General features: G+C 42.1%; 2 protein-coding genes across 2 annotated transcripts; one reads left to right on the top strand and one right to left on the bottom strand.

Annotated features, from left to right (window-relative positions):
* Window positions 1-629: 629 nt before the first annotated feature.
* zcchc4 (zinc finger, CCHC domain containing 4) lies at window positions 630-26,720 on the bottom strand. Its single transcript, XM_080741804.1, has 13 exons — window positions 26,548-26,720; window positions 25,304-25,422; window positions 24,990-25,072; window positions 23,631-23,903; window positions 22,461-22,541; window positions 9,972-10,044; window positions 8,996-9,146; window positions 7,673-7,776; window positions 5,798-5,919; window positions 3,281-3,356; window positions 2,480-2,531; window positions 1,441-1,585; window positions 630-1,029 (listed from the first exon to the last, which is right to left on the bottom strand). The coding sequence occupies exons 1-13, from the start codon at window positions 26,639-26,641 to the stop codon at window positions 909-911; spliced, it is 1,494 nt and encodes a 497-aa protein (XP_080597930.1). The 5' UTR covers window positions 26,642-26,720; the 3' UTR covers window positions 630-908.
* Window positions 14,442-20,546, top strand: LOC308298587 (E3 ubiquitin-protein ligase TRIM50; the record flags this gene model as incomplete). The annotated part of the gene is made up of 6 exons (XM_080742232.1): window positions 14,442-14,672; window positions 15,260-15,355; window positions 16,501-16,743; window positions 17,230-17,398; window positions 18,398-18,784; window positions 20,320-20,546. The coding sequence occupies 6 exons, from the start codon at window positions 14,442-14,444 to the stop codon at window positions 20,544-20,546; spliced, it is 1,353 nt and encodes a 450-aa protein (XP_080598358.1).
* Window positions 26,721-27,388: the final 668 nt, after the last annotated feature.

Below are 27,388 nucleotides of genomic sequence, written 5' to 3' on the forward strand. Positions count from 1 at the left end.
GTATACATTTATGGCTGGTTTAGACTTGGCAGTGCGTGGCACTGGCAGGGCCTTTATAAACTCTGCCCACACAGGATTGGATGTGTGGGGAGTAGCACTCGACGTGGAACTCTACCAGAAAAGGATATCGTCACTGTCGGGCAGAAACCTCGTATCTACAAGTTTCAAGTTTGTATGTTTTTTTCACCAAGTAAAGCCCTGCTACATCATACATGGGTTGTCGCACAAAAGTAGTGAAAACGCCTCGCGGTGCGAGGGGTTGTGTGCTTGTAGATCTGCTATTTAAACTAGTTTAGTTCATTTTTAAAACAATAAATACAAAACGAAAGGTTTTGGACATACAAGGTTTCCACCCGACACCGACAATATACTGACTGCATGATCCCCTGAACTCAAAAGCATACAATTAATGCTTCCCTTTCTATGAAAACAAGGATTTGAGAGTGAACACTGCTATCTGGTGGGTGGGCTGCATACAGCAGTTGGTATAGCAAGAGATTTATCCTTTTCTGCTGCCACTCTTATTTATTTTTTCTTTTTTTTAATGCATCCTAATGTCATTGAATAATTGCGCTTCCTTTGATTGATGTTCTGTGAACATAAAACATGAAAAGAACATAAAGCCCCTGTTGATTAATATGAACATAGTTAGCCTTTATTAAACCTTTATTAAATGAGACAAGTCAATGTACGTCTTCTCCGGCAATTTAACCACGTGAACCCCAACGTTGGACCTGTTAAGGGTCCATTCGGTTCCATTTGTGCACAGACATGTCCCAACACTGAGACTCAACAATGAGAAACCTGTCTACACAATGTCTACAAAAGATATGTGCACATCATCATCATCAAGAGAAAAAACGAGACAAAACATCTGCCACGGATCTCCCAGCAGGCTGACAGAGACATCATGATTTCATTGCCGCTGCCAGCTTCTTGGCCCTGCGAGACGCTCCCGACTTCCTCTTGCCCTTGGGCTTGAAGGCAGGGCGTGGAGGCTGCAACTTCTTGCCACCTTTGGAGTTGGATCTGTAAGAGTACGGGCAACACAGTCACACACATACAAACACGAGAACGAGTTAACACAAGCAAGCTCTTCTGTTGATGACTGATGATCTCTTAAGCTTCAGACTTCCCTGACAGGCCTGTGAGTGAAAACTAAAAGGTCAATTTATGCTTTGAGCAAGACTAGGGCTGTCACGATGACATTTTACGCAACGATACCAACTAATCGTGATTAGCGATTTAATTGTGACATTATTTTGAACGTTATGAATACAAAATTGCATTTCTATCTTTAGGGCTTTGTAAACAAAATGTTCACAGGGCAGATATGACAAACAGCGTACAGAATTTAATAACTTTACACTCGGAAAAACATGAATGGTAGAAATGATTTCCAACATAGCCTGCACTAAAAGCCATTCCAGTTCAACTCACTTGTTGATCCTCTGCGTGTGGCGCAGTTTGCAGGCGTTGCGCTTGTGCTTGAGGCTGCCACAGATGAAGCAGCCCTCGGTGCTCTCCTGCCCACACGGGTGGCCGGGCAGGGCACAGTGCCCGCACGCCTGGCAGTGCTTCCAGGCTGGGCCATCCAAAAAAACACAAAGAAGTAATAAAGCAGTGCTCCTCAAACTCTTTCATGTCAAGGACCCCCACATGTAGACACTTATTAACCTGCGGACCCCCATTTGAAACTATTTGCCAGGGACCTTTTACGTCTCAGCAGTGGTTCTCAACCATTTTAACAGTTCTACTGCCAGATTTATTATTTATTTATTGGGGCTGGTGCCAGCAAAAAGCAGCTTACCTTTGTGATGTTATAGAAAAAGATCTATTGCTTATTTTCCATTATTTTTCATTGGATCTATTATATGTGTACTTTAGCCAAGCTGGCGGCAGAGGGCAGCCTTATGCAAAGAATGGATGTGAATTGGGCCACTCCGCTTGCCGTCCATTCAGAGCATAGAAAAGCATTTCTAGATCAGATCCACAGAAAACAGCCAGGAAGTGATTTGGGGCTCAGTCATCAAAAGTAAGTAAATGAACGAGCGTTCGTATTGGCAGCGAGCTAGGGTCAAAATTGAGGCGAACGGGAACGTCCGAAGCAGTAAAAGAGTTAATTTCAAGGACCCCCAGTTTGACATCCATTAGGCTACAGACCCCCATTTAAAGGTATTTCTGTATCTGAGACCTCAATTTATATTGTAATATATGGTTATATTAGTTCCATTTGTACACTCTCTGAGTTACATACCCATAAGGGTCCATTTGGTTCCTAACTATCATTTAGCTGGGGACCCCCTGGAACTCCCTCAAGGACCCCTGGGGTCCCCGGACCCCACTTTGAGAACCAACGTAATAAAGTATTTATAACTAGGGCTGTCACGATCTTGTCAATCAATTACTTGATGATTCATTCTCACACAAGAAATTAACGATTAAAGATTTAACAAGTCTCAAATGTGAGTGTACTTACATGGCTTCATGCATTTCTCACACGCAGAGCAGTGCCGCCACTCCCTACCGTCCTGGTTAGATGGAGAGATCACTGGTACTTGAACTTTAAACATGTGCATTATATCCAACCTCTGCATTTATTACAGAGACAGGCTGATACAGGTAATGTACGCAGGATTCATATTAATTATGGTAATTCACACCTTAAGTACCCACAATTAGAGAGACACAGGCAGACACAGGTACAGTCATTTAGGATTAGAATAACTTTAAGGTGTGACTTATGTACAAACGGATACAGGTTAGGGATGGGACGAAACGCAATATTATCGTTTATCGTGATAAAAAACACTCACGATAATCGTATCGTGGAGATTTCATTTATCGTGATATCGTCCTCCGTCATGCACTGGGATCAATTCTCCTTTTATTTGCCGAGCTGCATATCCGGTACCACTTAAACCCTCTTATTGATAAAAGGTACTTCTTTTTTTCACTCTATCAAGTGTCTTTGCCAAAAAATAGCCGATCTACAAGTGTCTTTGCCAAAAAATAGCCGATCTACTAGCTCACAACACGTTGCATTGCGACGCGTTGTGAGCTTGTAGATCTGCAATTTTTTTGGCAAATGTTCTCCCTCAGGATAATTGATTTTGATTATCGCGTTAATATCGTAAATCATGAATTATTTTGTAACAATAATCGTGATATGAAAATTTCATATCGTCCCATCCCTAATACAGGTACTGTATCTTATTAACTTCAACATTATGGATTGTATAAAAACTCTGCATGCATTACTGAGACACAAGCACTGTACCTTGGAGGGACAGACGTTGCATTTGGCACAGTGCTTGTTGAGGGACCACACATATCTCTCACAAATGGAACAAAACCTGTAAGGGAACAAAACAATTCATAATATATGTTAAAATGATTTAAAAAAGAAAAATCTTAGTTCCTTATTCCAAGTGTGCAGTCCACTTCACACCCTTGGATCAGAATGGCACATGCGGTTTAAACACTGCAGTGCATTACACTTCTATAAACTTTTCAATTATTATACTATTTAGAGACAAATATACATTTCAACTATTCTACTGTTACTAACATGTTTGATTAATTAATAAAAAAAATCACACCCGTGTGGAGCTGTGTGTGTGTGTGTGTGTGTGTGTGTGTGTGTGTGTGTGTGTGTGTGGATCATGTGTACCGATTTTTGTGACATTTGAAGAAAATATGTAGGAAAAGGAGCAAAAAGTGTGTTTTGGAGAAAATTCAAGATGGCGGAAAATCTATCATGGCGCAAATGGGCGTGGCCTATATGGGGAGATGCGTCATGACCCAAGGAATCCAGGGAAAAAATATTTTTAATTTTCCGACCTACGGTTCAAGAGTTACAGGCCAAAACGTAAAGTGGGGTGTTATGGCGCCACCATGCGGCCAAATGACACAAGTATTTTTTATTTAATCCTTGAAATCATTATGAACCTCCTCTCCAAGTCTTGAAACTCTAGCCCCTATGGTTTGCGAGAGACAAATAATTGAATGTGAGTTTTTGCAATTCCCATTATAAGTCAATGGGGAAAATTAATTCACTAATAAATTAATATCAATTAAACTATAGAACCTTTCTCTTAGAAAAGTAATAGCCCACGATTCCCGAGTAAGCCGGTCGATTTGACATATGGCGCGAGTGTGTGGTGGCAAAACTGTGGGACTAGTGGCGTGCCGAAGTTTAGGAAGTTCAGGCTACATACAGACACACAGACAGACACACACACAGACACACACACAGACCCACACAGCCACGTATAGGGAGCCTGTGCTTCACACAGCTCCAAAAAAAACATGCTATTCTTTACTCTGGTATCGTCAACAATTTCTAGTTTAATATTTTATGCCACGATTTTGTAACCCATTTTTCACCCAGTGCCAATTGCCTAAACTGCAATCCTGAGTGCTACTCTACTTGCATGAGGAGTGAGCAGGCTGCTTCTTATCACCTGACAGGGGGGAGTTTCCCCGGTAGGACGTAGCGCGTGGAAGGAACACGTTGTTCCTTTCCCTCCATCAGGCGCCCCGGCTGATTTATTTTAAAGTGAAATATCCCTTTAATGGATTTTTCAGACCCATCCCCACCTTATTAATATTATCCACTTAGGGCTGTCACGATTATAGTCCAGTAAAAATAAGGCTGAGGTTGGACAAAATGTTATTATTTAGTTTTTCAACTGATTCTGACAGGAAATTAGGTCTACTAGCCAGGATAAAAAATCTACCATGATCTGTTCACTGCAAATACCCACAGTGGCCAAATCAAGTTGGGCTCCCATCGACTTTCTATACAGGAGGAAAATACCCAGAAAGAAAATTGCTTTAAGTAGGATGTGAGGGGTCTAATAGGGGTTTGTCATGATGCTGAATCCATTGCAAGCATTTGTTTTGCACAAAAACATTCATTGGCCCCATAAAACGCCCACAAAACTGTAGAAAAGTGATGACTCATCACTTTTCATCACTAAACCATCATTTTCTGGGGCCATTGTTAGCCCAAGGAATGTTTTGCAAAACAAATGCTTGCAATGGATTCAGCATCATGTCAAACCCCTAGTTAGACCCCTCACATCCTACTTAAAGCAGATTCTTTTCTGGGTATTTTCCTCCTGTATGGAAAGTTGATGGGAGCCCAACTTGATTTGGCCACTGTGGGTATTTGCAGTGAGCAGATCAGGGTAGATTTTTTTATCCTGGCTAGTAGACCTAATTTCCTGTCAGAATCATTTGAAAAACTAAATAATAAAATGTTGTCCAACCTGAGTGTATTTTTTCCCTAGATTTACTAGACTATTATGACATTTTACATGACGATTAATTGTCACTCAAATAATTGCGATTAACAATTTAATTGTGTATTTGTCGTTGACAATTACATTTCTGTTTGGCTTTTAGGCTTTGACGTTGCACATGGAAATCATGTCACATAACTTAAAAATATAAAGAAATTACTGACATATTTGACAATTTTATACTTAAAAAAATAACATTGATAGTGGAAATAGTCGCATCGCGACGCGTTGTGAGCTTGTAGATCTGCTATTTCCACTACTTTTTGAAAGTGTTTGTAACTATACTAACATTTCTCAACGTGGAAACGGTTATGACGATTATGCAAAATAATTGTGATTACCTCAAATAATTGCGATTAGGCGATTATGTAATAATCGTGGCAGCCCTATATCCACTCCTAAATGTCCTTCCCGGGAATGTAAACACCAAACACATGCTGCTAGGTCTAACAGGTCCTAACACAGCTAATGGGTGAGTGTTTTTCTACCTGTAGCCCTCCTTGGCGGGCAGGACGATGTCTCGTGGGGAGAGGTTGGTGAACATTCTGACAGGAGACTGTTTACGGCCCGTCTTGCCGTGCTTGTACAGGGGATGGTTGTCGTAATCCACCTGGAGAACGAGCACAACGACCCCAAGCTTACCGAATATCCTACATTAAGGGTCTTCAACAGGGGGTCCGCGACCCCTAGGGGGTCCGCGGAGGTACTGCAGGGGGTCCGCGAAATTATTGCTTAAAAAAAGAAAAAAAGAAAAAAGATTTCAAAATTTTTTTTTTTTTTTTTTTTTTTTTCACATTTATGTTAAAAAATAAATCATGATTCTATCCATTTTGAATAGCTTGAATACATGATTACTATGCAATTGACAGATTGTTGATATTATTGACATTGGTTCTCAGTTAATAGTAGTAGGCCTATGTTTAGAAATGGTAGTGGTACGGCCCACCCTGCTCGCTGTAACTTGTACATGTTTAAAATAAGACATATGTCGTAGCCCCGACCCCCCCACCCTACGAGGTGGTAGGGGGTCCCTGCTCCATCTCCCCATCAGTTTGGGGGTCCCCGGCCTGAAAACGTTGAAGACCCCTGTCCTACATTAAGGAGATAGAAAGTCTTTCCTGCCCGGTTCTCCTCAGTGGCTGGAGCAATTGACATGAATGTGCATACCGTTAGCATATGCACCCAACTAAACAAAGTCCAATGATGATCATTACAATGTCCTGATGTGAAAGAACAAACGTATTTCAAAAGAAGAACACAAATCAGTTGGACATATTCAATTTTGATGTGGTGTCATAATTCAACATAATGTTAATATGGCACATTGACTATAAAGAAAGTAAAAAAAAAAAAGCATGTTGTGTCAAAAAGGTTGCTGACCTTATATTTTGGTTTTATGGTAGAGGGTACTGCACTGTGTACTCTAACAAGGGGAACAAGTACTCTGATACAATGAGCAGGCCAGTGTTCTTCAATTAAACTGTAAATATAAGTGTAGTAGGTCTAGTTTATTCCCCCCATATGAAGAGAAACCATTGGGTTCAGTTCATATAATCCAATTACAGACAGGGGTTAATTCAGAAGTGTGTCTGTCGAGAAACGTGAAAAAAGAGCAGACATGCACATCCCAAACCCAAATTGGGCAGGTGCTGAGCGAGACCTACTGAAAGGAAATAAATGCTCGACACTGAGGGCTCCGATGTGCCCCGAGTGCTTTTCATTTTCATTTGGTGCAATGAAAGCACTTATCACAACGGAGCCCTTAGTGTGCGAGCGTTCCTTTATTTCCTTTCTGTACAGAAACATGACGGTTCAAAGCCCATTTCTAGTATTGGACAGAAGAGAAAATACAGCCCAAAACGGATCAGATTCTTTTGAATCCAAGTGAAACATGGCCTAGACTAGAGAAAGATTATCACGGACACCGAGCTCTCAGCCGGGCTTCCCAAGTCTGGGGTTCACAGTGATGAGAGGGACAGCAGGCTGAGAGTAGTGCAGCTGGGTAGTCTATAGCAGTAGTTCTCAAAGTGGGTGCACCGTATCTTAAGGGGAAAGATTTAAATATGCGTGTACTGTAAAAATGACAGATCTAAGGTGCTATAATTCAGTAGTGCCGTGGATGAAAAAGTTATTTACAGGGGTGTCCTGAGCCAAAACGTTTTGAGAACCCCTGGTCTATAGCATGGTGATAGTAATGTACAGTGCTGTGTTCTACCTGTTACGCGAGTATACGGCATATGCTGTGATTTTTATTTTTTTTTGCGTATCTGATAGACATTATGCACTGGCGTCTGCCCTGGCCACACGAATAGCCACGGATCATAGATTATAGTATGCCCTAGAACACAACACTGGTAATGTACCTGGTAGTCTAGCATGGTGAGGGAAGGCAGACACTGCAGAATGCGGGGCTCAAAGAAATATGGGAAGACCCACACCATCGGCATGTCTTTACTGCTGCTGTCGTCTGGAACGAACACACACACACACACACACACACACACACACACACACACACACACACACACACACACACACACACACACACACACACACACACACACACACACACACACACACACACACACACACACACACACACACACAGTCCTTTAAAAACACTGGTATGCATGCAATGTATAAGGGCATTAACCTCAACAATCCTGACTTATGGTGGCCAATTTATTAGATTAGTTTTTCAGTTTGCGTTTTATTCCAGTTACGTTTTAATTTGTGCATAAGACAAAAGTTGTTCGTTTTGTTTCAGTTTGCGTTTTATTCCAGTTACGTTTTAATTTGTGCATAAGACAAAAGTTGTTTGTTTTGTTTTCGTTTTTTCAGGCCTAATGAGGAAAGCCTTTCTTTATAGAAGTTGGAATAGGCTGCATGAAATCACATTTACAAAACATGCTATTCAGTAAAGGTTCCATAGTAAGCGTAGCAATTATAATAATACATAAAACATGAACTTTAGTTGCCATTTTATTTCAGTTAATAAGACTATTGTGTAGGGCTTAAGTGGTTAACAAACAGGGGATTACGGGTAAAGAAAGCCCTGAGTTGTGGTACAGAAATAGAAAGGCACGTCGAGGCATGAGAACATATGAACTGCTTTTTATGACAGGGCACAGACAGATTAAATACCAAGGCATTTTGACATCATCCTCTAATAGGCGTATACTGTACAGTACATGGTTAGACAGCTTAACTCACAGTTGTATTTGCCATGTGCAAAAAAGACATGATACTTTAAAACCACTTAAACCCTATATTCGTCGTTGATGACAGCGTCCCCTGGGGTCTATAGTTGGCCCCCTCCCATTTCCCCCACCTCTACGGCACGAAAATAGACGATCTACAAGCTCACAATGCTTGTAGATCTGCTATTTCCAGCGAAGGTTTGCCTGTTATGATGCCAAGAATAGGGACGCTCTAGCAGTCAAGTGGTTAACCCAGTAAAACCGGGAAGGCATCTTTGTCATTGAGGATATGTGTGAGGGGCCAATCAAAAATACCAGATGTACAAGCTCACAGCACTTCACTTCGTGCTACACTGCAAGCTTGTACATCTGCCATTTTTTGAAGATTTCTGAAGAGTCTTGAAAGTGTGAGAAATACTGATTTTGAAGGCATTCGTTGAATCGGCCTCAAAACGCGCGTTCAAAATGATGTAAACAGGCCCTTACCGAGGCTCTGCAGTTTCCTCCATGTCTGTGAGATCAGGGTGAAACTGTGGGCCAGGGGGTTGACCAGGCCCCCGAATGGAGGGTCCGCCACCATCACCACCTTCTCCCCGTCGGCCTCGCTGAGGAAGGTCTGCAGGACCTGAGAACAGGCCTAAACACATACACCACATGTTGTTAGACCAGAGAACAGGCCTAAACAACATACACCACATGTTGTTACTAGACCAGCGAACAGCCTTAAACAATTTACACCAGGGGTCTTCAACAGGGGTTCCGGGATACCTAAGGGGTCCTCAGAGTTACTACAGGGGGTCCTCCAAATCTTCCAATCCTTTTTATATTAACAACTTGAACCCTGGTGTCCATATTCTGTGTCCATATTCTGTTGCCAAAAATAGCAGATCTACAAGCTCACAACGCCTCGCACTGCGAGGCGTTGTGAGCTTGTAGATCGGCTATTTTCAGCAAAGTGGTTTGGTGTAGAGGGGAAAAAGAGCAGACTAACAGAGTGAAAGGAAAAGTGTATTAGGTAATGATGGCTCAAGTGGTTAAATATCTGAAAACACAAATTGACATGAATCCAAAATATACTGATTGTGCTGTCAAACGATACAACTATATGAAAAAGGTTGTGGGGGTCCCTGCTTCATCTCTCTCAACTAAGGGGTCCTTGGCATGAAAACGTTGAAGACCCCTGATGAACTCTAGGACCCCTATTTGATTATTATTATCTTTTTTAAATCTCAGTATCTCCAAAGGGGGTGTTTTTGTTCAAATACGTGTTAAATAGCAATATATTCTGATAGTAAACATTGCTAGTTTATAATGTTCAGTAACAGGGGTCTCCATGTCTCTCCAGTTCTTTAGTAAACAGAACATATGTTGTCGGGTTGGGATACCAACTTGATCCCATCAGGAGAGAAAAAAATTAAATAAGACTGTGAGGATATGTCCATAGTTATGCTGTATGTCCTACCTCCCCTCCAAAGAAATGATGGTTGAACATGTTGTAGTGGCAGAATTCATCCTCACTGTAGAACTGTGCATACCTGAAACACAGAGAAAAGTTCATAATTCACTCTGGATTGTCATTGGTTGAAGTCCTAGAGCAGTGGTGGGCAACCATTTGGGAAACATGACCACAACGCTGGCACGATCACTCCACTGCCAGACAGTGAAAACCACCATGACCACAACGCTGGCACGATCACTCCACTGCCAGACAGTGAAAACCACCATGACCACAACGCTGGCACGATCACTCCACTGCTAGTGAAAACCACCATGGCTTCCATGTCTTATAATGAAGCGGCTAATTAGAACGACAAACATAAAATAATGAATTAATTTAATAATAAAAACTGAACAAAGAGTGACATGCTGTCAACTGAATATGAATTATAACAAGGCAAGATACATTCTGACTATCTGGTGGGAAAAGTTGCATGCACATCAAACAAAAATGGTTAATAGTGTCTGTTTATGATCAACTCAATGGTTGCCCAGCCCTGTCCTAGAGAAAAGAAGTTCAAGTGGCCATGTCCAGAGAAACTGTTATTTTGAGCAGGGCCCTTTGGATGTCATGTTGTCCATAGCGCTGCACAATGCACAGGCACAGAGCGAGACAAAGCCAACCCTCTGCATAGGAAAGTGATTTTAATTTTTCTTAAAATTCCATTTTAACCATGATAGATTCAATGAAAACACCTGTCCTTTTTTTCTGGTGACTCCTGACACCCTCCGAATACGTGAGCAAGACGTGTTTTTTCGATAACATCCATCATTGTTTTCTATTAATCTTTTTGGGAAATGAAAACTATTAAATTAAATAAAAGATTGGGGTTAAATGGAGTTTGAAGTTACAATGGGTTTGTATAGGAAGGTCCTGGAAGGGGGGAAATGGGGGGGAAATAAATATAAAATATCTAAAAACTGAATGAAGAAATTCAAAAACTGTCCTGGGAGTTCCCAAAAGCCTGATTAGACGGTAGAATGACAAAGTGTTTTTGAAAGTGAAATATCCCTTTAAGTCTTTTATTTATGGACTGTGCTACAGTTTTAATTACCAAAGAAGTCTGTCATGCGATTGGTAATAATAACCAATAACTGCGAGCTAGTCAAACAGAACGTGTCCTAACATATCTATTATGCACACTCGCTTGGGCAATTAATAAAACGGATCCCGGGGTGGGTTTCCAGGTTACAGTAAGGAGTTTTGAGTGCACAGTGCAGGCTACAGCTTGCACAAGAAAGAACACACCCACACTCCCCGCTGTCCAAACCACAGCACATTCTTTGCAGACACACAATACAGACAGACGGGGAGAGAACCGATAAGAGGTAAGCAGCACCATTACACATTATTTAACCACGTGAACCACAGCGACTCTACTCTAGGGTGAACATTACATTTGGCGAGAGAGATTTCGGGGTAGAGGGGAAAACATGAGGGGACCTGACTCAGTACTAGACCCCAGGGGGATTGCAATGTAAGTCAATATTAGCGCTGTGTGTAAAGCATAAACTAGAAGTAGAATAAAAGTAGAAGAAGCGCTGTGTGGGTCCGTGAGTAATACAATAGGCTGAGAAACAGGTGCTCTTTGGAGAGGGTATATAGATATAAAGACAAAAAGATTCTAGTTCCACTCTTATTGCTGCTATGAGCTAAATAAATGTGTTTTTCTACTTTGAATTGAACAGAGTTCCCCACCTCATCAGTGCACTTGGCTTGGTTACAAGCCAAGTGCACATGGAATGGAACTAGAATCTTTTTGTCTTTATAAACTAGAAGTAGGCCTACTCAGATTGTTGACTTGAGTAAAAGCAGAAATGCCACAGTGCTGCAATGCTTTGTTGCGAGTAAACTGTCATGTATTCGAAATCTTAACCCTGGTCAAAGTACAAAAGTACTGTCATCAAAATGTCTGTAGAAGCAGCAAGAGTCAAAGTACCCATTTCTGCAGCAGGTGGAACGGATTGTTATGACTTTATTATGCCGCTGGGTATTTTAACTTCACCCCTAGTTCACCCCTAAGATGACTTCTTTTCTATCTTTTACTCACCCCATGCAGACTTTTGTTTTTGTCGCATTCCTAAGACAATAATTTGGTTATAATAAATGTTCCCCCATTGAGTCCGGATGGAGACGCAAATGCATTTGGGTCTCCATCCGGAATCAATGGTCCTACAAAGAGTCTCCTCAAACTCTCAAATTGTTGGCTTAGGAACACACACACACACACACACACACACACACACACACACACACACACACACACACACACACACACACACACACACACACACACACACACACACACACACACACACACACACACACACACACACACACACACACACAAAATAACTCAAGTCTACATGGGTGAGTAATTGATAGAAGTGAACTACTCCTTTAAGACATATATCATTATTATGTATTAGTAGATTCATAATGTACTAATGATCTAAGTATGCGAAGTGAATAGTATTTAACCCATTAAGACCTGGGGCAGATTCTAAACATGTCTTCTAAATGTTCTAGATAAATATTGCTAAATCAGTAGTTCTCAAACTGTTTCATGTCGAGGACCCCCAAAATGATATGCATTTGGCCTCGTACCCCCATCTCAAAATATGTTGTTCCAGGGACCCCGGGAAGCAAAGATTTTAGTTAAAAATGTTCACTTTAATATATATACATATATATATATATATATAATTGCACCAATCTTCATGATTTCACATCGAGCTATTTGGCTATTCAAAAATCACAGATCTACAAGCTCACAGCGCATCACTTTGTGCCGCCCTGTGAGCTTATACATCTTTGGAAAAATCTTGGGAGAGTGTGAGAACTACTGATTTAGAATATATTGGTAGAATCGCCCTCAGGACTTAACCCATTTAAAGCCTCTGACTTTAACGGATTATAAAGTCCACGATGCCACCTTCAGGCTCCCATTCACTCCCGTTATCTTATTTTGAAGGCCAGAAGTCCACAGCGCGATCACTTCCGGTCTGACGTCATCGCATCCTACGCCGGAACCGATAGTTGTTTACTGGTGCCATGCTGGATTGCATCGGAGCATTTATGTATGTGTTATATAAGCGAGCATCTGCCTCCATCTTCGCTTCTAAAGTGTAGTTTTGAGATAATGGACATTAAAGATGAGATCCCCCGTCCACCTCAATGTTATGGGATGACTATTTTGTGCTCGTGGAGCCGTGATGATGACAAATCAGCGACGGATTTCGTCTCCGGAGGTTCCGCCATTCTACTCGCCGTTACAGTAATATATTACTTTTCGCGAGATATCTCGCGATCGGCACTGCAGATACTCGAGTACTTTTCGCGAGATATCTCGGGAATGGCACTAAATCGGTTAATGGGTTGACACATTTTGCTGGCGACCGCGTGGAACCCCCTCAAGGACCCCTGGGGGTCCCTGAACAACTGGCCTAATGAATATCAAACTGTGGATCCTTGGAAAAAAAAGTAAGAAAAAGAGCAGTAAAGGACACATAGCTGTTTTTAAGCAAGAACCATTGAGCATAATATAAAGGGTATGTTGCTGTTAAGTGTAAAAGTGGTGGTCCAGATTAAAACAGCATGCCGTCTATACCCTCTTGGCAGGTGCAGCGGCTACTTTAGAGTAGGGCTGTCACAATGATTACATAATCGTCTAATCGCAATTATTTGAGCTAATCGCAATTATTTTGCATAATTGTCATAATTCTTTCCATGTTGAGAATTGTTAATATAGTTTTAAACACTTTAAAAAAAAGTAGTGGAAATAGCAGATCTACAAGCTCAAAACGTGTCGCATCACGACACGTTGGGAGCTTAGTTGTAGATCGGCTATTTCCACTATCAATGTTCTTTTTTTAAGTATAAAATTGTCAAATATGTCAGTAATTTCTTTGTATATTTAAGTTATGTGTCATATCTGCCATGTGCAACTTCAAAGCCTAAAAGCCAAATAGAAATGTAATTATCAACGACAAATACACAATAAAATCGTGAATCGCAATTATTTGGGTGACAATTAATCGTCATGTAAAATGTCATAATCGTGACAGCCCTACTTTAGAGAGGTAAACACACTGGGTCTGTTAAAAGGTCAGTTCACAGGCATTCACAAGGCTTAACAGGGCCACAGGTTGCAGCCAGCCTACTTCAATACAAAGTGGGATAAGAAAGCAAGCGTGTGCCAAATATTTCCATGGGCGATAGTTTGCCACAGAACAGTATTCGAATGGGAGTTGTGAAACCCGAAAAACTAGTTCAGTCTCATCCACATGGGCACGGCAACTTTTAGTGACATGGGGTACAGTGACATTTTTAGACAGTCTGCCCACGCTCTTTGATTTGTGGTGTCAGAAAGTAATAAAGAAACTGAATGAACAGAACCCGAGCAATGACATGATTTACTTCTCACTCTCAGGCATGGCAGAGAAGGAGCAAATATCTACTGGCAGCGCACGGCCAACACTCTCCTCCGCCACCCAGAGTGGTGTTGCAGTGCCCCCAGCAGGTGGCAACGGTGTATTGCAGGACGGTGGACTGAGTCTGACTCTACTGGACTCTGGGGGAGACGGAGTGGTCCAGCCGTTCCAGCCTTTCCCGCGCTCCCCCAAACTGCTACGCAGACTGGCTGAAACTGGTCACGTATCACCGGTACTTAAGACTTGTCAGTCAGCGCATTAAATTGAACCTTAACCCATTTGGAACGGGTACACATTATAGTGTATTGTTATTTTATGCTTTAACTATTGAAAAATAGCAGGTATACAAGCTCACAGCGCAGCAGCTTGTAGATCTGCTATTTTTGAAAAATCTTGAAAATTCGAATTTTGACCCGATTCTATAAGTGTCTTTTGAATCCTTCTAAGGTTTTTTGAAAAACCTATGTTTCTATGTCAGCAATCTGACCAGCCATCGTCAAAGAAAAGGTCCTTTTCACTTAACTGGAGCTCAGTTAGTCTGTTCTTGAGAGACTACTATGTCAGTGGTTCTCAAACTTTTTCATGTGAAGGACCCCCAAAATTCAATTTATTTGGCCACGGACCCCCATTTCAAAATATTTAGTGAGCTTGTATATCTGCTATTTTTCACTGGTTAAAGCATTCAATAATTCTAGGCCTAAATGGGTTTTAAACCAGGAAATCATCAGTCATTTTGCTCTATATGTAAATAGTCTTGGAACAACGCAGCGATTTTGGTACTATAATAAAACTGGATTGCACCGAATTCAATGTGCACAGGAACAGCTGTCCAGACGCCTACAGGAGCTGGAAGGAGAGCGGTCCAAGGCCGAGGATCACATCCAGTCTCTGAAGAAACGCAAGGCAGACCTCTCTGTGAGTAGACTACATACTGTCAAGCAGTGGTTCAAGGCAGACCTCTCTGTGAGTAGACTACATACTGTAAAGCAGTGGTTCAAGGCAGACCTCTCTGTGAGTAGACTACATACTGTAAAGCAGCGGTTCAAGGCAGACCTCTCTGTGAGTAGACCACATACTGTAAAGCAGCGGTTCAAGGCAGACCTCTCTGTGAGTAGACCACATACTGTAAAGCAGTGGTTCAAGGCAGACCTCTCTGTGAGTAGACCACATACTGTAAAGCAGCGGTTCAAGGCAGACCTCTCTGTGAGTAGACCACATACTGTAAAGCAGTGGTTCAAGGCAGACCTCTCTGTGAGTAGACCACATACTGTAAAGCAGTGGTTCAAGGCAGACCTCTCTGTGAGTAGACTACCTACTGTAAAGCAGCGGTTCACAAACTTCTTTTTTTTCTCCCAAAAACAAAATGAAGACGTTTGCCCAGGACCCAAACTAGTGAAAATTGCAGATCTACAAGCACACAACTGGTGTCTTTGTGAGCTTATAGATCAGCTATTTTCACAACTTTGAAAAACATATGTTCTTTGTAAATTCGAATGTATGGAATTAATTAAAATGTTCTTCAGGAAATGATTGAAAACAATAATTGAATGTTATTTATAATCCATGAACATTTTTGCTTTTTGAGGGAAATGTTTTTTGAAAATCTTTTGAAACTATAATAATTCAAAACTACTAGTAAACATAAAATAGGTCCACAACGGGAACCATTACTGTAAAGCACCATTTCTTCCACAAAGAAACAGATGGTGTTGTTTTTGACAGCACACTTTGATTTAGTTTTAGTCATATTTTGAATAAAATGTCATTTGGGGACCCAAATGAATTCGGGTCCCCATCCGGAATCAATGAGGTTAAATTTATTGTAATCAAATTATTGTCTTAGGAATGCGACAAAACAATCAATGGCGCTAAATTTACTATAATCAAATTTTCGTCTTAGGAATGCGACAAATACCCAAAAATAGTACTGAACTCAAGTCTCCATGGCATGAGTAATCTATAGAAAAAAAGTTTTTTTGAGGGTGAAGTTCGGTGAACTACTCCTTTAATGGTCTAACATCATCAGTGGGGGACTCTCTCTCTCTCCCTCTCTGATGTAGCGGAGCACGGAGGTGATGAAGCAGCAGGTGCGGGAGCGCTACGACGGCATGCGCGCTGCGCTGAGCCGGGACGAGCAGGCCGTCCTGGACTCCCTGGAGCTGGACCAGAGGGAGACGGGGGCCCGGCTGGACCAGGTGCTGAGGGCCTGGGACCAGCACCTAGCCCAGGTCGCCAGGGGCATCGCCGCCACGCACCGAGAGATGGACGCTAGTAGCCCGGGGGCCCCGGGAGGAGACCTCGCGGTAGGAAGAATTACGAGTTGCGTTGCGAGCTTGTAGCTATTTTGGCGAACGTTCAGTTAGTGCCATTTTAAATTGTTAGCATATTTTCATTATCGCGGTAATATTGTTAATCACTAGTATTTTTGCCACAATAATCTTGACATGTCATTTTCATTTTGTGCCATTCCTAAAAGCTCAAAATCATAGTATTCCTTTGTCTCTTCCACAGACTCAACCTGCAAATCTGAGGTACAGTTCTCAGCTCGCAGACATGGAGCACACATTTTTTTTGTCCTCTTTTTTTTCCATATCGTTGCTTATCTGCTACTTTTGCCATTTTGAAATTTGTATAGTTTTGGAGGTTTTCACAAATAATATTAATTCCCCATTTAAAATGTATACCTCCTCATATGACAGCGTCGAGAAGCCAATGCGTTGTGAGCTTGTAGATTGACTATTTTGCTTAAAACAATTGAACATTTTCTCCTATCTTGTTCTCTGCAGTAGACTTCCAAGTCTAACATCACTGATCCCTTCCTCCACAGTGCCAAGAAGCCAGATGCGTCCGAGGCAGAAATACGACTGAACGAAGGTCGTTTTGAGAGGCTGCTGAGAACGCTGCGCTCCATCTCCAAACAGCTGAGAGCCCAGCTGCAGAGGAAGACTCTGCTGTTAGGTATGAAGATGATTACATAGCTGGGAAACTATAGGTCCCGATTTTGGAGAGTCCTAGCGCAGTTGTTTTAGACTGATATTTGTAAAAGATACTGTACAAAAGGGGTTTCTCGTCTTGAAAGATCGGTTAAAAGGTAGAAGATTTGGGACACATCAGCTTCATAACAGCAGATAATGACCCATATATCCACCAATATATTGCACGGCTATATTATGTATCTATTTTTTCACCCCTTCTTCCCCAATTTCATTATGCTAATTAATTCCCCCCCTACACACATTTATGTGTCGTCACTGCTGTTGTACTGACTCACCTGCCTGTGTGGAGCCCCCACCGGGAGGATATAGAACCTCCTTCCTACTCCTCCCACCCAACTCTCCCTACACCTGTCTTCCGTCCTCCGAACACAGGCCAATTGTGTTCTTATAGACATACGGCTTATCAACAAAACTGGATGCACACGCAGTCAGGGACTTTACCACTGTGTGTGTGTTCACTGTGGCATTCACAAATAGCGATTTTTAGTATTCGAATTATTCAATATCAAAGTATTCGAATAGTTGAATATTCGACAGGACTGGCCAAACTGTCAAATAATAAGTAAGCAAGAGGCGAACATTCACAATATTTATCTGCGGAACAGAGTCACATTAAATGTAATGCCTACAGTTCCAAGTGCTTGTCAGGGTGGGGGTCTCCAGTCAAATATGTTTATTTTGGGGGTCACAGCCTAAAAAGGTTTGAAAACCCCTGGTATAGAGCATTAACAAATTGACAACTCATTCTTATGACTTCCTATCTAGCCAAGCTTTATAAACTATATATTTTTTAAGAGAAAATAATAAAAAAATAAAAATAAGCGAATATTCAACTTATAGTGACTTTGATATTCGAATATTTGGTGAATGCCCTAGTGTGTAGGTGTGTGAATTCTGAGATGATATGCGTAAAAGTTGAAACTGTATTAGAGAAAAAAAAATCTATCCCTTTCCGTTCCAGACCTGTCCCCCGTGGTGCTCGACCGTCAGACCTGCCACGGCCAGATCGCTGTGACGGCCGAGGGCCGCGGCGTGTACTTCGCGGGCCCCACGGCCGCCGCCCAACAACCCGCCCCCGAGCGCCCCCTGCAGTTCGACAAGGTGTGCTGCGCGCTGGGCGCGGCCGCCGTGGCCAGCCGCCAGAGCTACTGGGAGGCGGACGTGCGCTGCTGCGGCGCCTGGGCCGTGGGCGTGGCCTACGGCTGCCTGGAGAGGAAGGGGCGGGACAAGGGCTCCAAGCTGGGCCGCAACAGGAACTCCTGGTGCCTGGAGCTCCGCGACGGCCGCCTCTCGGCCTGGCACAACGACCGCAGCGTGCCGTGCCAGGGCGACGGGCAGGAGCCGCCAGGTGAGGGCTGCCAGCCGTCCCATATCGATGGCCAAAACGCAAAAACCTCCCATCTGAAAAATTCACTTTGTTTGGAAAATGAAAATGCGTGTTCAACATTAAATCTACTATTTCTAGTCACATGAAATTTTTTGGCAAAATGAGGGGCAGAACGATCTCGCAGACCGTTGTCCTCATATTCAAGTGGAATCCAAAAATCATGACATTTGCAGATAGGAGGTTTTGCGTTTTGGCCATCGATATCTTCTTTACGAATATTCTGTCTATTATTCTGTAATTATTATTACTGTTTCGTCTATTTTTGATTTGTTGTTTTCAATATCAATAAGCTACAGTATTTTCACTATGATTATTATTATTTTTTTCATATATTTTGTATCTTCCATTTTAACACATTAAATCCAGGAAAGCATGCATACGTGTCATTTTAGACTGGCTATTCAAAAATAGCAGATGTACAAACTCACAGCGCATCACTCTATTTTTGAAACACATTTGAGAAAAAAAAAAAGTTATATTGGCTATGTATCGGGGATGCATCCTGGTGAAATATCTGGCAGTGTGTGATCCCTTGTCGGTGATTTGCAGGGTTGTAAACATTGGACTGTCAGAATCCAGGAGATTTATTTTTGGGGGGTGCGCGGGACTCCCCAACCGGGGTCTGGGGGGTCCTCTCCCCAAAACTTATGAATAGATATATTTTCCTGTGTTCTGTTGAATTTTGTGCATGTTTGATACATTTATCAGGCTTACTTTACTAGCATGTGTACAATTTCAGCCTAATATGCCAAATGTAGCAGTACAGATCTGATGACAGAAGCAAAAGGACATCTTTAATAATGATTTCTCATCTTTAAGTCATTACTTAAGTGAATATCTGTATGATCTTTCTTGCATGCATTGCCCCCACCCCTAAAGCGGGGGGTCTGGGGGTCCTCCCCCAGAAAACTTTTAACATAGTAGATGTAATTTCCTGTGTTCTGGTGAATTTTGGGAGTTTGATACAAAATCCAGGAGAAATCCAGGAGATTTGCCAATCCAGGAGACTCCCAGGAGAGGGGTTCAAAATCCAGGAGACTCCTGGGAGATCCAGGAGAGTTGACAAGATCACTGATCTGTCGGTGAAAACCACAACGAGACGATTTCAAGAAAGTCACTTGTGCAGTGTGAAATACTCTAATGATCTGATGACTCGCCGACCACGCAAAATCGTACAGTGTGTTCGAGCATTCGTCGGCCGCAGGTCTTAATAACACAAAACAAACACCCACATAGCGAGAACAAAGAAATGACAACTGCCGTACAACAAAACAAACCCCCAACAATTACCCACCCACACCCAGAAGAGAATAGACAGGATTACTGAGCTCATACTTTTTTTTTTTTTTATTATTTCACTATACTTGATTTATTTATCTTTTGCCCAATACATTTGATCGATTATTAATTAAAGTGATAACTGATATTTTTTAAATGATTATTTAATTTAATTGATTGGTTCAATTAAATGTTCCACCCCTACGTATAACCACCAGGCAAGGTGGGAGTGTGGGTCAACTACCAGAAAGGTCAGCTGGCGTTCTACGACGCCGAGAGGATGAAGGTTCTGCAGCAGTTCTCGGCCGCCATGACGCCGGTGTTCGACCGCGCCCACCACCAGTTCACCGAGCCGCTGTACCCCGCGCTACGCTTCCTCAGGCCACCACCGGGGGGCCACGCGTGGCCCAACCACATCCAGATCTGTGACCTCACCGCTCTCTGATGACGCTCTGCACCAGTGTTGATTTTGTCAACTAAAACTACAGTGTTTTTCACAGACGAAAAACGAAATAAAAACTGAATAAAAAGCTTTGATGACTGAAAATAAGAATGAATACGTTGACAATTTCATCAATGAAAGCTAGACTAATTGTTAGGGAGGGACTAGAGGAGAAGAGATCTAGCAGAGCTAAAAGACAAGTAATTTTGTGTTGTGCTCGTGTTGAAAATATCAAAATATAAGATTTTAGTTGACTAAAGGGCTTTGCACACAGGACCGTTGCGTTTCTTTCCGTTTGCCGCATGATTAAAACGCATTGGATTTGGTGTGCAAGGCTGTGCGGAATCCTCACTGCGGATCCGAAGAGGAGTCATAAAAGGAGTCGATGAGTTTTTAACGCATGCGACAAGACGCACGAATCGAAACTGGGTTCGAGCGGGGGAAAAAACGCACAGCCGCGGCCACCTGCCGCATGGCAAATTCTGAGCCGGTGTGCATGAGGTCATAGAGAATCATTGTTTTCTTTAAAAAAAAATAACTGTCTGTTTTTTCCGTGCGAGAAAAACACGTCTGTGTGCAAAGGGCTTTAATGTACAGTTGATTTTTTTTCTTCAACAAAATATATTCTGGCAGGCCTTGCTAGTGTCGTAATGGCTGATTTTACACTTTGCTGCATGCTGAAAATAGCTATCTACAAGCTCATAACACGTTGCATTGCGACACGTTGTGAGCTTGTAGATCGGCTATTTTCAGCACACAAATCTACAAATATTATTTGTGGGATGTTTAATGCTAAAAAGGTGAGGAAAGAAGAACATTTCACAGACAAGACAGATGACCACACACTTGGGCAGACAGATTGCACACTGGGGAAGTACTGGGCCATTACAAAATCACAGGGGTGTTCAAGAAAGAGGAACTTGGCCGCAGTGATGCACAGAGTTGCAGGTCTAAAAGCTGGACATGATGAAAACTTGTAATTATATGAATAACTTGTAATTATACGAATAACGTAAGCTAATCAACAGCATTAAATGATATGTGTCAATATCTGTGATGAAATTGAATATGTATTGTTTGTTTTTTCGGTTAAAAGGATGGAGATGCATTGAATGGTCGTTTGAAATGACAAACAACAAATGCAGAGGTAACTGTGGTCACTCAGCAGACAGCAGTTATGGGCAAATGAATCCAGACAATAGCGCAATAGTCTGGCAGAGGTGTATAATATACTGTATACCGTCCCCTTTAGAAGGGACACAGTGGGAGGTCACACACCAAAAGACCTCTTGCACTAATCTGAGAGAGCCCCCGGAATTAACAATTTTAATTCTGTAAAAGAAGTATGGACATTATCAACTGTTTGGTGCATCTCTAACCTTTGAAAGGGTGATAAGAATTTATTCTGCTTTCTTATGATGATTATTATCGTTATAGTGTAAAAATGGAAACGACAATTTAAACTAAATTGGGAACATTGATACAGTATGTACTTTTGCCTTTTTCTATTTCTGTAAAAGCCTTTATTTTGTATTTTTATAAGCAACATTATGAAATGTATGCACTCTTAAATATTGTGTGTTGAACTTATAATCTAAGGGTGTTCTAACTTATTGGGGTATTGATTAGAAGGTTTAGTTAATATTTTAAAAACAAAACACCTCCTTGGATCTAATTATCTTAGATTCAAAATAACTACTCTGACACCAGAACAACTGGCTGGGATTGCAGCCTAGGATGCCTGGATAAAAAAACAAAAAAGAATCTGCAAGCTCAAAACTAGCTTGACGTGTGAGTGTGACTCTATTATAGTGTGATCAAGTAGGGCGTTAATTTAGAACAAGCGCTAAAAGTTATAATACGGAGATAAGAGGTTTCTGCCCGACAGTACCATTATAATGAATAAAAGAGTCCAACCTCAAGTCAATGTCCAGCAGAAGACTCTTCATAGGCTCATCCTTCTTCTCCTGGTTGCGCAACTTGATCAGCTCATGGAGTCTGGGACAAGAGACATGTACACTTTAATTAAAGAAATATCACATTTCTGAACATGTTTAAAATGATAGTCCTTTGTCACTAGCCTGGGGATTTCTTTGTCACTTTTATTAGGTTGGAGTCTATAATCATAAGAAGTGTAATCATTACTGTAATCACTGATCCCATTGCTGCTGGGACATTAAGTTGGTATATTCATTTTGATAATATATCCGATCACAGAAATACATTTAATTTCACTCACCTGAAGAGGGTATTTGTGTGAGAAATGTCTATGGAAATGCTTGTTAAATATACTAGAAGCTGCGTCTAGTCGGCGACCTGGCCAACTCGGGAACGATGTAAATAGGGAATGAATGCCCCGCCCTTTAATGCAAACCCCATTATACCTGTTGTCATAGGACCCGTTTTGACCATCTGTTTGCCTGTGTCCATTTATGCCCATATATGGAGATATCTGTTATCTGTCTGTCTGTCAGCGTCCATTTTATGTCTATCTGCGTCCATTTTATGCCCATATATGGAGTATCTGTCTGTGCCTCCAACTGTGTTGCAGACACAGTGCCGGTTCCCCCTTTAATGCAAACCTCACACCTGTTGTCATAGGACCCGTTTTGAACATCTGTTTGCCTGTGTCCATTTATGCCCATATATGGAGATATCTGTATCTGTCTGTCTGCGTCCGGATTACAGACAGACACACAGACAGAGACTTCTCGCATTTATAGATAGATAAAGTTGCAGTGACTTTTCCTTCAGTCATGTCAAACTTTCTTGTAACTATTAACTCTGTGGTTTAGTTTTTTTTTAGTCTGAACTGCAGATACACAACCAACAAAGAAATGGTATTTGCCAACTTTATACTTAAAAAGAACATTGATAGTGCAAATAGCCAATCAATCGTGACACGTCGTGAGCTTGTAGATCTGCTATTTCCACTATTTTTGAAAATGTTTGAAAATATATGAAAGTTTTTCAATATGCAAACGATTATGACGATTATGACAAAATAATTGTGATTATGTCAAATAATTGCTAGGCCTATCGGTACATATCTGTAATAACTGTAAACAAAATGTTCCCCCACTGTACCTGGGCGTGCCCACACACAGCACGCGGCGGTACCCCAGGCCCGCCAAGGTGGCCAGCAGGAAGTTGGCGCTGCGGTCGGTGAACAGGTACTGCGCGTTGCTCTTCTTGTTGTCCAGCGGGCGCAGCAGGGCGCTGGGCCGCGCCAGCTGGGCAGCCGTGACCTCGGCGGACTTGTGGGCGGCGTGGGAGTCGCGCTCGCCCCGCAGCAGCAGCGTCTGGCAGTCCTGGCAGAACGTCCTCTCCCCCGCCGGCTGGGACGAGAACCTCTTCAACCTGATGGTGGGGACAGTGGCCAATGAACAACATGTTTTACCACCACATCGCTAAGCCAATAATTTGAAGACCAGCAGTGGTTCTCTATGAAGACACTTCAAAGAGTCTCTTCAAATTATTGGCTTAGAAACGTGACACATAAAAAGGAAAAGGCCATGAATTCATGAAGTCTCCAGGAATGCGACACAAAAAAACACTGTTTTCCATTAATTCAATTCTCTATGGGGTGAGTAATCAATAGAATTTTGGGACCAATAGTAATTTTGGGACCAACTATCCCAAATATATCATTGCTGTTGGACAGAAACCTCATATATCCATAGTTTAGCTTTTTGTGTTCTTTTTCGTAAATTAACGCCTTACTACTACATACAAGGGAACTATACAAGGGAACTACAAACTTCCCTTACTTACTACACACTAGTGTCACACAAAAGCATTTAGAGTAGCACAAGCTCGAAACGCAGCGTGAAGCAATGCGTTTTGAGCTTGTAGATCTGCTACCTACATACTACCGATACTAGTATCCAGTCTTTTCCCACCCTCTACACCAAATCTATTCACCAAAAATAGCAGATCTACAAGCTCAAAACATGCCATAACACTACGTATTGTGAGCTTGTAGATCACACCGAAAACCAGGCTACACCGGTCAATCCTCTCAAGAAAGACACAAATTGTCCTCAGATATTATCGACTATTTTTGGTCGAACGTTGCCCCAGAATAGGGATGCTGGGAGTTTCAAGTTTAGCACATTTTAAGCACATTTTGATTATCGAGATAATATCGCTAATTGCAATTATGTTTGCCACAATGATGACAAGAAAGGTTCATATTGTGGTAAATGGTAAATTGTGCATTCATATAGCGCTTTTATCCAAGGCGCTTTACATAGATTTTCACCCATTCACACACACATTCATACACCGGTGGCGGAGGAAACCATGCAAGGGAGCAACTAGGGGTTCAGACTCAGAGTCTTGCCCAAGGACTCTTTGACATTAACTCAGGGGGAGCCCAGATTCGAACTGGGAACCCTTTGTGCTCTACCCCTGAGCTATGCCGCCCCAGTGTTGTGTGCTTACCTGGAGCAGTGCTCCTTATGGGTGAAGGGAGGCCTCTTGGACAGTTTCTCCATCTCCCTGGCCTGAAGCCTGGCCTCAGACACCTGGTGAAGAATTCATCCAAACAGATGCACGACAGCTGTCAATCAAATATCAGCAATGCTCTAAAAGGTCCCACGAAATGCCATGTGTGGATATTGTGAGGATAAAATAATGTCTTTAAAGCTATACCGTGTAAGTTGCTCAACTAGTGGTCAGTAGCTCTATAGAAACCGCGGTCGTACTGTTTTACATTTCCATCTAATACAATATTCAATCGTTCGATCAAACTGCACCTTTTCGTCTTCCCACTGGAAGAAGTTGCAGTCCTTTCTATCCCTGCACGCAGAGCAAGCATAGAACCTCCTGCCCTTCTCCTCTCCTCTGGACGCCTTCTCAAACAGCAACGCAGGACCTGGGGAAGACAAACCACACTAATTATAGCTGCCTGCAATCCGGATCGTTCATGAATAAAGCATTGTTGTAACCATTCTGACTGGTAGAGAGTACTGTAGGCTACAGCCGCAGCAGTATGTCCCTAGACTTCCATTGAGTCATCTAAACCCTGGTGTCCATTAGCTCCTTTCGGAACCTCTCCCTCCACTATGCAGCTCCGAGATGAGGTTCCTCACACAAGCCTGCCATCCACAATCTTTCGGTTGCGGTTCCGCCGTTAAGGAACACTTCTTACCTTTTGTGAATTTTGTCAGCCGGTCCCATGTTTTTAAGACATTGTGGAAGTTGCTGCCGCATACTAGGAAACATTAGTACCTCCCCTGGTCACGTGGTATAGACACAAGGAATAATAAGAGTGGGGAAAATAATGCACCGGCTGACAAAATGAGCGATATAAACTCTTTATTTCAACGCGCTGCTTCGATTTTCTTCCACGCTTGAGAAGTAAACAGATGAGAGACTGGTATAGGACCTTTACTTTTTGGATAGGATGTTCACAAAAGGTAAGAAGTGTTCGCTTCCACGCAACCCGAAAGATTATGGGTGGCTTGAGTGAGGAACCTCATCTCGGAGCTGCATAGCGGAGGGAGAGGTTCCGAAAGCAGCCAGGTGTCCATTTAGCACACCTGATGGTAGACAAGTAACACTGCCCAAAGTATCATCTTTCTTGGGACAACCCGATTAAAACATTTTGTTTAGAAGTCAGAAACAGAAAACCATGATGTGAATGACTCACTTTTTTTTAAAGAATACAAATGACATGGAGTGAAAGTGTTGCAATTATAGTTTCAGATGAGAATAATTATTCTAAAATGTGGCCATTATCATTTCAGTATAAAGACACACACACACACACACACACACACACACACACACACACACACACACACACACACACACACACACATTTAGCTTGTATAGCCTATCTGTTCTAATCTGACAAGCGACAGACAGACACCCAAATACATTAAAGCTGTGTGTGGGTGTGTGTGTGTGTGTGTGTGTGTGTGTGTGTGTGTGTGTGTGTGTGTGTGTGTGTGTGTGAGTTATTAGTGCTCCAGTGTTACTTTTCTATTAGTCTTACCGTGGAGACACGAAGGAGCCTTTTTGTCCCCGTCCTGCGGCAGAATGACATCTATTCCGAGACCTTCGTCCTCATGAGCACCGTCTCCGTCCATGTTGTCTTTTATAAAACACACAACAACAACCTATGCAATGTAAATCGTAACGCTCATAAAACGCATGCATCCACCATGCTGCCACAACAGAAGAGTCAGTCGCGTGGATTGGACGTCACCTCTTGTTGGACTACAAACTGACTACAACTGGATATTTCCCAATGCATTCTGGTAAGAAGTCATGAGTTCTGTAGTCTCGGAAACCCAGACTTTTATTTTGGCGATAGGAAGAAAAAATATTAGTTCTGTGAAGTAAGCAGCACTGACGTTTCCGGTCTGGGAAGGGGCAGCAATAAGCCAGGCTCTAGCCTTCAAAATAAAAGTACAGTAAATAATGTATTTTTAAAAGACAAACTATTAAAGGCCATTTAACATGTTAATTCTATTCTTTCTAATGCAATCCATAGAAGAGCTATCAATTGGTTGTTGATACAAGTAGATATAAAGGATAAAAACGTAAAGAAATCATGACTGTATGTATAGGCCTATAGACAATATTTTAGGCCAATAAAAAAAACGATATACCAAATAACATACCTATATGCCCTAAAAGCTAAGTTGGCAGCCAGACTAGGAGGTCTCCCCGAAACGTGTGTGTGTGTGTGTGTGTGTGTGTGTGTGTGTGTGTGTGTGTGTGTGTGTGTGTGTGTGTGTGTGTGTGTGTCCAAAGTGGCGACACAAAGAGCCGTCTCCTGTCCAGAGTCAAATTTGTAAAGGCTGTGCACTCGAATACCAGAAAACTCGCCC

Source organism: Nannobrachium achirus, assembly GCF_963921795.1.
Source record: "Nannobrachium achirus genome assembly, chromosome: 14".
NCBI classification, from domain to species: domain Eukaryota; kingdom Metazoa; phylum Chordata; class Actinopteri; order Myctophiformes; family Myctophidae; genus Nannobrachium; species Nannobrachium achirus.